This window comes from Chelonus insularis, unplaced genomic scaffold (genome assembly GCF_013357705.1).
Source record: "Chelonus insularis isolate UGA/USDA-ARS -01 unplaced genomic scaffold, ASM1335770v1 contig_116_pilon, whole genome shotgun sequence".
In the NCBI taxonomy this organism is placed as follows: domain Eukaryota; kingdom Metazoa; phylum Arthropoda; class Insecta; order Hymenoptera; family Braconidae; genus Chelonus; species Chelonus insularis.
This window is the reverse complement of record NW_023276357.1, coordinates 1,296,938-1,309,329: the sequence shown is the minus strand read 5'-3', so window position 1 is coordinate 1,309,329 and position 12,392 is coordinate 1,296,938. Positions and strand designations below refer to the sequence as shown.

Genomic DNA, 12,392 nt, shown 5'->3' with positions numbered 1-12,392 from the left:
TCAGGAGTTAGGGTCAATGACTAGAGATTCAAATTTACCCTCTATCGCCTTGGCATTCCCTTTATTCCTCGTGTTGTCTAGAGTATACGGTTAAAAACCTTTATTTATATTAATGTGCGTGCATAACGACACAAAAAGATGAAGATTTTGACGCCAAGTGACACGTGTGTGCTGGGATTTCCCTATGTATGATCTTTGCCAACTTTTTGGCAAATTTTCTTTGTCTGAATGTTCATTTAATGCTTTTTAAGTCATCATGTAGCTCCAATACTTTTGTTGTAAATTTTAGAAATATTTTCTGATTGTCTAAGTGTCATAAGATCATGACATTGATCATGATCTACATGTGAAACCTCGTGTTTCCATCGTAAATCAAAGAACCAAACAAAATTGCGTAGTTTAAAAGTATAACAGACGATAGATGATTCTTGTGGTGCGCACGCTCTTTCGCCTCATATTCTCTTTGTGTTATTTTTGGCAGAATCGTCGTTCTATGCTTTAAATAGGACTGAGTTTCCGTCGTATAAAGCAGTTCATAACACGATTTCTACATGCTGGAGCATCGCACTGTCTTCGAAGTAAGTAAACAAATGATCTTACGAAGACTGACAACAATGTTATTAATTTATCACCAGTTCAACTCTGTGTTATGATTTCATTTTTATATTTAAATAAAATAAAAATGATATTTTGATAGATAGTGATGATAAAAGAGATTTTTGAAAATTTTAAACCAATACAAATAAAATAGCTGGAATAATTTTTTAAAATGTTACATTTGTGAAAGTGTATCTTTGCAAAAAAAAGTTATTTGTCAATTGGCTTGGCCGATGTTATTAGATTATTTATTTTTAATTGTGAGTGCATCATCTTTATTTCGTAAGCTCGTGGTTGGTTTATTGGTGAAGCATTTATCCGACCAATTTATAAATCTATAAAATGAATATTATTTATATATGATAGTTTCATAAGTCAATTGATAATAAATATGAGAAATCTTATAAATTGTTTCAATTTTTTGTTATAATACTATTTATAAAAGTTATTTATTATATAATTCCCACCTGTCATAAGTGATAAAAATATTTTAGTTGAAGAATGGATTTTGACCTCAAGAATAATAGTGTTGAAAACTTTTCATCAATTATACTAAAATACCATCTTTGTCACTTATATTAGAATAATTTTTTATAGAATACACTGGGACACTAATATTTTTTCCTCTCTTGTGATATTGCCCGGTAAAAACTGCGTCGTTCCCCTTGGCATTGGCAAAAGCTCCAAAATTTATCGTGATTATTTTGGAAACAAGCTTCTGCAAATTTGACGATGACGTCGACACTTAGGGAAGTCTGTATAATTATTAAAAATTAATGTATTAAAAATATTTCATTTTATTAGTTAAAGCTAATATGATATTTCAAATATTTGATAGACTTGAGAATCAATTGATACTTCTGTCAAATTGGAAACAAAAAAAATTAAATTTAAATTTATTTCATCAAAAAGACATTCATGATTAGAAAAAAAAGACATCAATGATTATTTAAAAAATATGTAAATTTATAATTGAAAATTAAAAAATAATTTAATATTTCAGGTTTCTTACACGCGGTATACACTATTTAGATCAAACGAAGTGGGTATAAAAGAGTTTGTAATTGTGAATGAAAATTGAAAAAAAAACCAAATCATAATTGTCATTGCATGTAACTTCATGCACATCAGTAAAATAAAAACATCAACAAATAAAACTTATTACTAATTATGAAAATTAAATGTTCAAAGCGTCATGATTGCGAATAAATCACAAGCATTCGAAATAGACTTACCCTTTGAGTGTTCTCAATAAATAGGACGCAGTGTAGTAGCTCACATGTAGACGTAAGATAGATATTTGTTCTTTAGAAACGCGTGTCAAATAAAGACAGACGCTTCGAGAAAAAACATTTAGTCCACGTTTGATTATTGAGGAAGTTTGAACGGCTAAAAAAGAAATCATGAGTCTGTGGACTACACGTCACTCTCGATCATTGATTTCAATTTTACTGGCAAGTCAAAGCAACTAGAAAGCAAAAACAAATTATTATTATTATATTCATTCACTTTTTCCTGTTGATAAAGATACTAAATATTTTTTGAACATCTCATAAATATTATCATATCAATGTTAATACCATTTAAAAATCAATAAATTTAAAATATTCGTGGGACAATAACAAACAGAAAGGTCATCATCATTTGTCTATTTCAATTTTTGAATGTTAAAGAAAAAATGTATTTTTAAATAATTAACAGATATGTTGCAATTTTTTAGATGCCGGCTGAGTGCATTGCCAACCCATTGCAACGAGAGCTTGCAGATGCAATAATTCGTATGCAATCTTTAGATGAAATAAGGATCCTCTTAGCTTGTGGTGCTAAACCCAATGATGTTGTCACTCAGGGCCTAAGACCTCTCCATTATGCAGTTTGGCAAAAATATGCGGATGCAGCTCAATTATTAATTGTACGAGGTGCTGACATTGATGCGACTGATGAATGCGGATATTCTGCTTTACATTTGGCTGCTGAACATGGATCTCTTGACCTCGTTAAATTATTACTGAAACATGGTGCCAAAGTAAATCATAGGGAGGATACTGGAGAATTATATCCCCGGTAAGTAATGAATGGATAGAAAATTTATTTTAAAAATAATTTTCTTACCTTTAAGTTGAATAAATAATAATTATATGTTAATTAATAAAATAGAACTACACTCTGTGATGAACCACTCCGATTAGCATTGAAAAATCGCCATATCGATGTTGCAAAGATTCTTCTGGAAGCTGGCGCTAATCCAAACAAAAGGTATTTCTTTGGCTCTGAAATAAACTTGGTATCTCCCTTGGATTTGGATTGTATGGAACTCTTGCTAGCTTTTGGAGCACATCCGAATACACGTGATCGTGGTGGACTTACACCATTGATGAAGGCTGCAAGATTACCTCAGGTATAGATATATTTATTATATCAAAGTAGAGCAGTCACGATAAACCTATCAACATGATTAATATTGTTAGACAAACAAATAAATAATAATATAAATGTTATTACAGGGTATGGCATCTGTATTATTACTCTTGAGTTATGGAGCAAATGTAAATGCAATGACGGATGCACGAAATGATTACAGAACAGTTTTACATTATGCCATTCTTGGTGGTGACAAAGCCGTGATTAATTTAATGTTAAAGCAGGGCGCTAAGTTGAATCTTGGCCCTGACTATCAAAAACCTACGGCCTTGGACTTGGCAATTCTCAAAGGTGACCCCTCGATAGTTGAAATGTTGCTTGAAGCAGGTATGAATTATTGGCATGATTGCCTCAGCATAATTATTAAGTATATTTAAATAACAGTTCAGTTATTTATTTAATCATTATCGAATAATTCATATTGTCAATAAAAATAATTGAAAAGTCAATTATTTTTTCAGGTGCAAATGTGAATGCATCTTCACCGATAATTGGTACTCCATTGCACGTTGCGTGTGCTGACAACATTCCCAACAGACTAGAAATCCTCTGTATGCTTTTGGAACGTGGAGCTGATCCAAATCTTGTTATTAAAAGTGATGAAGGTCTATCATTGCGTCCAGTTCTTGCTGAATATGTAGCATCCAATGAAAATCCATCAGTGGAGGTTGTTGCTTTACTTCTCAAGTATGGTGCACGTGTTGTCATCAAAACACAATTTCGAGATCCACATGGAATTTTAAATTCCCTACAAAACACTGCTGATAAACCTAAGCTATTGAAAGCTCTACTTGAAGCTGCTGAGAGTTTTGATCCTTGTATGATTCGAAGATCTAGTAGTCTTACAGATGCTCAAAGAGCTTTAGTCATGGAAGCTGCTCGAACTCCTTTACCTCTTACTCACCAGGCTCGACTCATCGTTCGTAGAATGTGTGGAAATAAATTAATTAAAATTGTGCGTAGATTACAGCTGCCTCAATCACTACATCGCTACCTTTTGTATGACTTTTATTAACAGCTACCTGCAAAAATGATCTCAATATTTTTTACTGCTATTAATAAGTATTTGAGATTAATCCTGATAACATTAAATATCAACGAAAAATTTCAAAATGTGATACAATACAATACTACTTCATATTTGAATATAAACAATTTTGTTGTTTTATTGTTATTCAGTAGAGATTAATATTTTTACAGTAATATTTGAAATGTTTTTGTCGGTAAACTCACAACAATTGCTTCCGAACAAAAACTAAAGTATTATATTAATAAATAATGTAAAATAAATTAAATTAACATTCAATTAACAATAATAACTGACTGACTGAATTCAGAGATATTAAAGAAATTAGACAAATTGGAAAGATAAAATGATCTCAAATAGATCATGTTCAATTTAATTTTGTACCTTTGTATGTGAACAATGTTCGATTGAAATAAATAAAAAATATCCCAAATATTATTATTCCATATTCATCGATTTTTTTGTAAATGTTAGGTTATAAATCAAAATATGAATGCATATATATGATTCATTAATAATATAAATAATCATTTTTTTTGATCTTCCAGAATATTTAATGCTAAAAATATTAGTCGTTAAGAATCACAATCATTCAGTTTGTATTCTCATCCTCGAAATAGCAGCCTCAATACCATAGCTTACGTCAAACTCTTGGCAAACGTGATTGCCAATGAAGCAATATTTAATCACGAGAATATGGTATCATTTTAATTAAAATTTTAATATAATTATTTATATTAGTTAATACTATAATTATTAAATTCTTATTTCTGAGAAATTAAATAAATAAGCGAAATTTCAAAATTTTTGATCAGTTTGGAAACCAATTTTTTAGGTTAAACAGTAATATAAAGACCAATAATTGAAAATTTTCAATACCTAGATTATTTAAATAATAGGTATGATATTTTTTAGAAATAATAAATAATTATTTATAAAAATTGATGATGAAATAAATTGAAATGACATTATTCTACGCGCGTAACATTGAGCAGCGTAGAAATCTGCGCACTTGTTTGCCGGAGTAGTTGGAGGATCGCCTGGGAAGAAATGGCGATCAATGTGTTGAGGACAGTTTTGAAGAAATCTAGATTTTTTATCCATGATGGGAAGTATTTATTGCAAAAACATAATCCTGTTAATGTCCTCGGGTAAGTTATAACAATTGCTTAATAAATTCTTATCACCAATTGATTGACTTATTATGTAACAATAATATAACCTCAACTGTTGTTTCAACTAGAAAAACATTAAATATGCAACTTTTTCATTGTTGATTTATATCACATAAATTACAATTTTTATATTTATTTAAATTATTAAATCAATCATTTTTTTATGTATTCATGTTTTAATTTCAATATAAATTGTTTTTTAATTTCTAGGCAACAAAGAGGATATGCGGGTTCGTGGTATCCAGATGCAGAATATATGAAACAATTCCAAGGACCGTATATGTATGCTCCTGATGGAGTGAGATGGAATTATCCTCCACCAGAGGATGTAAAAATTGTTCCAGAAAAAACAGTCAAGAATATAAGGATTAACTTCGGCCCTCAACATCCAGCTGCTCATGGTGTACTACGTTTGATCTTAGAGTTAGATGGTGAAATTGTTCTGTCAGCTGATCCTCATATTGGTTTGCTTCATCGAGGCACTGAAAAACTTATTGAATATAAAACTTACATGCAGGCTCTACCATATTTTGATCGTCTTGATTATGTATCCATGATGTGTAATGAGCAATGTTTCTCTCTAGCTGTTGAAAAATTGTTAAATATTGATGTTCCACTAAGAGCTAAGTACATTAGAAGTAAGTTCATTTATTAAATAACATATCTCACTGCACTGTAATGTATATTTCGATTAATATTAATATCAAACAAAATTTTATCATAGCGCTCTTTGCTGAAATTACTCGAATTCTTAATCATCAAATGGGTATTGGAACTCATGCACTTGATATTGGTGCGATGACTCCTTTCTTTTGGCTTTTTGAAGAACGTGAGAAACTGATGGAATTTTATGAACGAGTAAGTGGAGCTCGAATGCATGCAGCTTATGTTCGACCTGGTGGCGTAGCACAAGATATCCCTCTCGGAATTTTGGATGACATTTATCAATGGGCAGCTCAATATGGAGCTGTAATTGATCAAATGGAAGATGTATTAACGAGAAATCCTATTTGGAAAGATCGAACCATGGATATTGGAGTAGTTACGGCACAACAAGCTTTAGATTGGGGATGTAGTGGTGTTATGCTTCGAGGATCAGGATATAAGTGGGATATTAGGAAGGCTGCACCTTATGATGCTTACGATCTCGTTGATTTTGATGTCCCAATTGGACTAGCAGGCGATTGTTATGATAGGTAAAGAAATCAATTAGTTGTTTAATGAGATTTAATAGTCTAACGTGCTTTACATAATTATTTTATTGCAGATATTTGTGTCGAGTTGAAGAAATGCGTCAGTCCCTTAGAATAATTGAGCAGTGTCTTAATCAGATGCCTGCTGGTGAAATTAAAGTTGATGATCACAAAATAGTTCCACCCAGCCGTCATGAAATGAAAACTAGTATGGAGGCATTGATTCATCATTTCAAACTTTTCAGCCAAGGTATTCAAGTACCACCGGGTGCAACATATACTGCAATCGAAGCACCGAAAGGTGAATTTGGTGTCTACCTTGTAAGCGATGGCACTAGTAAACCATATAGGTGTAAGATCAAGGCTCCTGGTTTTGCACATTTGTCAATTCTTCAAGAGATTGGACCAAAACATTTTCTTGCTGATATCGTCGCTATCATTGGAACTCTTGATGTTGTTTTCGGTGAAATTGATCGATAAAAAATTTTATATGGGTTATAATTAGTAACCAGTTTGTATATTATTTAGTGATAAAGTAAGTAAAAAATTATTATTGAATAAGATATAATAATAAATAACGTTAAGAAACGTATAACAATTCAAAAATTTTCTATTTTAATTTAATAAATGAATGCTCATATTACAACGTACTGTCATCATTAGTATTATTATTTATAATAACATACTTGGATAATTACAATAAATGCATTGCATGAAGGAATTGTTAATAGTTTTAAATCATAGATTACATGGGAATCATTGACTTTTTTAATTCTCTTAATAATCAATATATCACACAGTGATATTTAAAATCTTTTTGTTACTGTTAGCATTGATTTGCGGACCTTGGATAAAGGGCAAGGATACAATTATTTTTTTTCAACTTAAATTTATTATGATTATTTAATTTAAATATTTTTAGAAATTATTTATGAAAATAAAAGAACACTAAATATTTTTTTTTATTAGCCATCATAGTAATTTTATTTTTAAGCGAATAAATCGAGTATAAAATCATTTGATAATTAATTTTTTTTTTGGTAAATCTATGTCAGATAAATTATTTATTATTTTTCATACATAATTATACAGACATTGACCTGAATAGAATGTAGACTACAAGGTTCCAATGAACTGTGATCTAAATAAAGTAGACATGTTGTTGGATAAATATCTGCAGACAGATTGTTATTCAAAAATAATTGTAATTTTTCCCCTAATAATTTATGTTGGAAAATCAAGTATAAAAAATGATAACATTCATAATAATTCTATGAAAAGAAAGCAGACATAACAGAAGATTTTAATTGACTAATTAAATAATTAATTAATTAATTGATAGTTAATGTCTTTATTTATGAGTGAGCAATGATACTTAATACTTTTTTCTTGTTATCACGTCGGTAATTGAGTTTGATAATTTACTTAATTGCGACATATAATTTCATATTAATTTGATATTGATAATTATTTTTTTAAATGATTAAAAAATATTTTTATTTTATATTTAACAGTTTTTATTTTGGAAATTTTACAAAAAAGTCATGAGAAATTTAGAAAACAGAAAATAATTAACAAATATCTTTACTATCATTATAATCATAGTCTCATTCATTTATATGATATCCGGTAATCAGATATGTCACGCACATGTTCATTAATGATTACAGTGTCAAAAGTATAAGGTAGGATGTTAATTATTACTTATCTTACGAACGAACAATCATTTATGTTTTAAGAATAATGCAAATAATAAATTGTTACAGGATTTTTTATTTGATTTATAATATGTAAACTTTTATCACGTTTTTCGAACGTAAAAGAGTTAACATAGCATAGTCATATGAACTATTACTTCAAAGGTCATTAAAGATTGATGATTGAGAAGAATAAATACTTAATTTTACAATTCAAATTGGTTATAATGTAGTAAAAAAAAGTATCGGACGAGTGAAAATGTGCATTTTCTGTAAAGTTGTTTAATTAATTTCATTATAAAAAGAATGACTGATGGGCTGCTGATGAGAATCATTTTCTAAAATGTAAATTGAATAAGTTTTTTTTTCTATTATTATTATTTTTTATTAATTTGCGATCAATTAATATGTGTATGTGTGTGTTTTTAGAAAATTTTTATTGATTCTTAGTTAATGAAACCCCTTGAAGGATAACTTGCATAACGAAAAGTGATTCGCATACAAAAAAGTGGACTGTATTATGGTATCGGAAAAATATGTCACATTGCCAAAAAGCTTCAACTGGTTGAGGTCATTGGAGGTAAAACACACAAGTTAAATGATCTACGTGATGAGGTAAGTAAATGATTATACTCGAAAAATAACAAAGCCTTGGAATTACTTTATTTTTTAAAATTAATATTTATAAATATTTTTAAAATGTCCTAAGTAATAGCAGATATCAGAAGTTCTTCATAACATTTTCTAATGATCAGAAATGAATTCATTTAAATGAGACTAATTAATATTCATAGTCTTTATGGTGAAGAATCTCATTATTTTTTTTCTCCAATGAACAAAAAAGGATTATATCCCTTAATTAAAGGAATTATTTGAATTTGATCAACAAATTATGTGTGTATGATCCGTATGACATTGACATGTAAATTGTACTCAGTCAGCATGTTAATTCTGGTAATATTTCTCAATGTTTGCGTAACGCATGAAAAAAAAAACTATCGATCTAAAAGTAAAACAACAAATATAATAGAAGAGTGCTGGGAAACTGATACCTTGAATCAGTGTAAGAATAAATATGTTCTCATAAATTCTCTATTAAAAATTCAATGAATTTTTTAATCATCCGTTCAGGTATTTCTTTATCAATATCTTGATCAATGCCATTCTTCATTATAATACCAATTATGACTCGAGTTTTTACGTCACGAAATTAACAGTAGCTTCTAAAATGGCACTAGACATCCTGTATTGGTGACAATTAAGTCAATGCATGTCTGGAGCATCAATAACTCAAGTATTTTGTTACTGACTCCAAAACAATCTGACTGTGTTGATTAAAAAAAAAAAACAAAAAACAAAGTGGTCAAGAAAAAAGTTGAAATCCTTGTCAGATTATAGGAAAAAAATTATTAAAAAAATTATGAAGACGATCGGAGGTTGATTGATGAAGACATCTAAAAGGAGCCTACTAATTTATATATTATTTCATTTCAATGTTATCCAATAAAAATACTTTTGTTCCAGACAATAAAAAATCAGGTAAAACTTCTAACTTTAAAACTCATTATTATTATTTTCATTTTAATACTTGAGATGAAGTATAGAAAAAGATCGTTGTATAATTCAGATACTTTTAGCGTATCTAATATCCCTAATGTTTCATAAATTTCTAATGACATTAATCATTACATTCTCCACAAACATCTGTATGAATGTTTCTTCTATTAAACTCTAGATTTGACTGTTTAACGATCATTATTCGTTCAAATACCTAGAAATAATAGAAATTCCAAGCATTACAAGAAACATTACTATTCAATGCTGTGCTGAATATTTGATTAAAACGTTCAAGTTTTTTTTCTTATTAAATGATTATTCCAAATGAAGCCTACATGAATATTACTTCTATTTCCTTTTACACAGTAATTGTTAGCTCTTTGCAAAGCTACTCCAGATCATGTTGTGGTAATTTAAACCAGTAATTGCTTCTGAGTTTATTACTATAGAGAGTACATCAATACACAATAATTGTTGGCCTGATATCTTTCAAATCTAGAAACGTATGAAAAGGTTATTACAATGCAATACGTTTATTAACCTACGTCTTCCTCATTGTATATCATATTATCTTTGAACACGTCATTTATAAGTTTATATAACTCCTACGCTTATACTATTTAATCATCAACTAATCAGAAATATATTTTTTTTATAGGTTATTTTTTTTATTAAATAAAAACAGAAATTAAAAAGTGACAGAGATGTAAAATAAATATGTTCAAGTACTAGGATATTTTTTCATGAAGCTATGTGTTGATCTTACAAACCTCGTGGTCCACTTATTGCTTCAGGAAGCAAGAAAATCGCAATTCTACGTAAATCGCGAGAGTAAGCCGAGAGTTTCACGCTTTGTGTAGCAAAGCATTTAAAGTGAAACTTAAACTATGTTTTCAATTAATGTAATAAATATAAAATCAGCACTAAAATATGAGAATACAAAAACAAGAAAAATTTTTAGCTTGAAATTAGGATATTATTACTTTGTTGAATTAATGATTTGCTATATGAGCTAATGGTGAGGTAGGAATTCTTTGAAGTCAGTTAGATACATTCTAACATTTCTTAAAGACCTTGAATAATAACAATGAACAATAGCTGTTTGTGGTGAACGATAGGTGATTGTTAATGCAGTTTAAAGTTACGTGGATCAAATATATTACTCGAATTTTTTAACAATAATATTATATTTAAAATTTTTAACTCTATTAAGATTGAATAATGTTTTAAGATAAATAGGTAAAGCAAAATTTTTTTAGAAACTTAAATTTGTTATAATTAATTATTTCATGGAACTAGTTTAATTGTATAATTACTCTGATAAAGTGATAATTACTGCAATTATGTCTGCATATTTATCAACCATGCAAATATGAATTGGTTTGGTTATAAAAATATGAGAAACTGCAAGAAAGAATGATTTTTAGAATAAAATATATACGTATTTGTTTTCAACTAAAATTTATTTGATTTCTAGGATAATAAATTATTAAAAAATAAAATAACTTTAAGCATTCATAAATTATGTTGCAAATTCTTGTGATTGTTAGTTGGGTACAAAAAAAAAACTAACGTCATCTAAGCACTTTACTTCATTATCATGACTGCTTTGTAACCCAAGGATAGTCATAGGGAGGTAGAATAGTCGGAAAGAGATTTAGAGAGAAATATACAAAAAGAAATAAGAAAAAGGATTCTGAAAAATATGCTGAGAAACATGTCTAGTCAATTCAACTTGGCTCTGACGTAAATACAGTTTATATGTACCTATACACTCGAACTTCAACCTTATCCAAAGGTTGATTCGTGCTTGTTAATTTTTTTTTTTTCTTGTATTAAAAAATATTTTTTATTTCAAACATCATCTTTATTATTTGAACATGTTAAAGTCATTCTTATTTTTATTGTTAAACTTTTTACTTAATTTTTTTCTGCTTTCATTTTTATTTTGTTGTCTTTCTCAACCTTAATTGTGAAATTTTTATTTGATCCTTAAGTCTGAATTATATATTTTTACCAGTTTTTAAACCACAAACCAACCGTGTCATCACTTAGCCACATCCTTAAGTACTATTTTTGATAAAATATATCTTTAGTTAAATTTAGCGAAAAAAATACTAGGTTTTTATATAAAAATTCATGATGTTATTATAAAATTATATCTTAGTTTCTATCATTTGTTAAAAGATACCATATTTTTATTGTTCACTAGTCATAACTTATACATACATGTGAAAAATTATTATGAATAGAAAATGAATGTTATTCAATAATTTAATGAGTATTACATCATTCATATGAGTTTCTAGAACGTATTTTCTCTCTTACTCTTTGGTTATTTATATTTTAAAACTTATATTATAATTGCAAGCATTTATGTTAATATTTAATAGCAATAATAATGTGTATACTCAAGCTTAATTTTAAGTTCTGTTTTATCAATCATGACGTGTAGGTGAGAGTTTTTCTTACAGGTGTACACCGGAAGTTACGTGACTTCGATGAAAGCTGAGAACAAGAAACACACCAAAAATAAGTGTATGATGCACATCATTTCTTAATTTACATACTCAAACGGAATTATTTGATTGAAATAAAATAACTTTCTTTACAATATCAAGAATATAACAACTAATAAAATGGATGAATTAATAATAAACATTGATATGAATAAATTAAATTTATTTTATTTAAATTTAAAGAAGAAAGGAAAAATTTTAGGTTA

General features: G+C 28.4%; 2 protein-coding genes and 2 long non-coding RNA genes across 8 annotated transcripts; 3 read left to right on the top strand and 1 right to left on the bottom strand.

The window, feature by feature from the left end:
* Positions 1-433: 433 nt before the first annotated feature.
* On the top strand, positions 434-4,491 carry LOC118063926 (ankyrin repeat and SOCS box protein 13-like). Of its 5 annotated transcripts, XM_035078206.1 has the most exons (7): positions 540-578; positions 1,195-1,350; positions 1,601-1,639; positions 2,318-2,661; positions 2,755-2,995; positions 3,102-3,345; positions 3,480-4,491. In XM_035078206.1, exons 2-7 carry the CDS (start codon positions 1,330-1,332, stop codon positions 4,031-4,033), a joined length of 1,443 nt encoding a protein of 480 aa, XP_034934097.1. In that variant the 5' UTR covers positions 540-578; positions 1,195-1,329; the 3' UTR covers positions 4,034-4,491. The 5 variants fall into 5 exon arrangements, with proteins under 5 accessions (XP_034934088.1, XP_034934116.1, XP_034934097.1 ...); XM_035078197.1 differs by lacking the exon at positions 1,195-1,350 and having other exon boundaries at positions 434-578; XM_035078225.1 differs by lacking the exons at positions 1,195-1,350; positions 1,601-1,639 and having other exon boundaries at positions 434-578.
* Positions 815-1,967, bottom strand: LOC118063991 (uncharacterized). Its single transcript, XR_004690009.1, has 3 exons — positions 1,833-1,967; positions 1,065-1,352; positions 815-932 (listed from the first exon to the last, which is right to left on the bottom strand). It is a non-coding gene; the product is annotated as an uncharacterized lncRNA (long non-coding RNA).
* Positions 4,492-5,040: 549 nt separating the features above from the next.
* Positions 5,041-7,019, top strand: ND-49 (NADH dehydrogenase (ubiquinone) 49 kDa subunit). Its single transcript, XM_035078246.1, has 4 exons — positions 5,041-5,196; positions 5,431-5,858; positions 5,945-6,416; positions 6,488-7,019. Exons 1-4 carry the CDS (start codon positions 5,096-5,098, stop codon positions 6,891-6,893), a joined length of 1,407 nt encoding a protein of 468 aa, XP_034934137.1. The 5' UTR covers positions 5,041-5,095; the 3' UTR covers positions 6,894-7,019.
* Positions 7,020-8,249: 1,230 nt separating this feature from the next.
* On the top strand, positions 8,250-11,537 carry LOC118064385 (uncharacterized). Its single transcript, XR_004690054.1, has 4 exons — positions 8,250-8,455; positions 8,540-8,725; positions 8,820-9,649; positions 10,326-11,537. It is a non-coding gene; the product is annotated as an uncharacterized lncRNA (long non-coding RNA).
* Positions 11,538-12,392: the final 855 nt, after the last annotated feature.

What these genes read in the sequence shown, in the direction of transcription:
- LOC118063926 (XM_035078197.1), top strand. Translation starts at nt 552, where the DNA reads ATGCTGGAGCATCGCACTGTCTTCGAA. An exon ending in AGCATCGCACTGTCTTCGAA is followed by an intron (nt 579 to 1,600) that starts GTAAGTAAACAA and finishes TTAATATTTCAG; the next exon opens with GTTTCTTACACGCGGTATAC. An exon ending in CACTATTTAGATCAAACGAA is followed by an intron (nt 1,640 to 2,317) that starts GTGGGTATAAAA and finishes GCAATTTTTTAG; the next exon opens with ATGCCGGCTGAGTGCATTGC.
- ND-49 (XM_035078246.1), top strand. Translation starts at nt 5,096, where the DNA reads ATGGCGATCAATGTGTTGAGGACAGTTTTGAAGAAATCTAGATTTTTT. An exon ending in AATCCTGTTAATGTCCTCGG is followed by an intron (nt 5,197 to 5,430) that starts GTAAGTTATAAC and finishes TTTAATTTCTAG; the next exon opens with GCAACAAAGAGGATATGCGG. An exon ending in GCAGGCGATTGTTATGATAG is followed by an intron (nt 6,417 to 6,487) that starts GTAAAGAAATCA and finishes ATTTTATTGCAG; the next exon opens with ATATTTGTGTCGAGTTGAAG.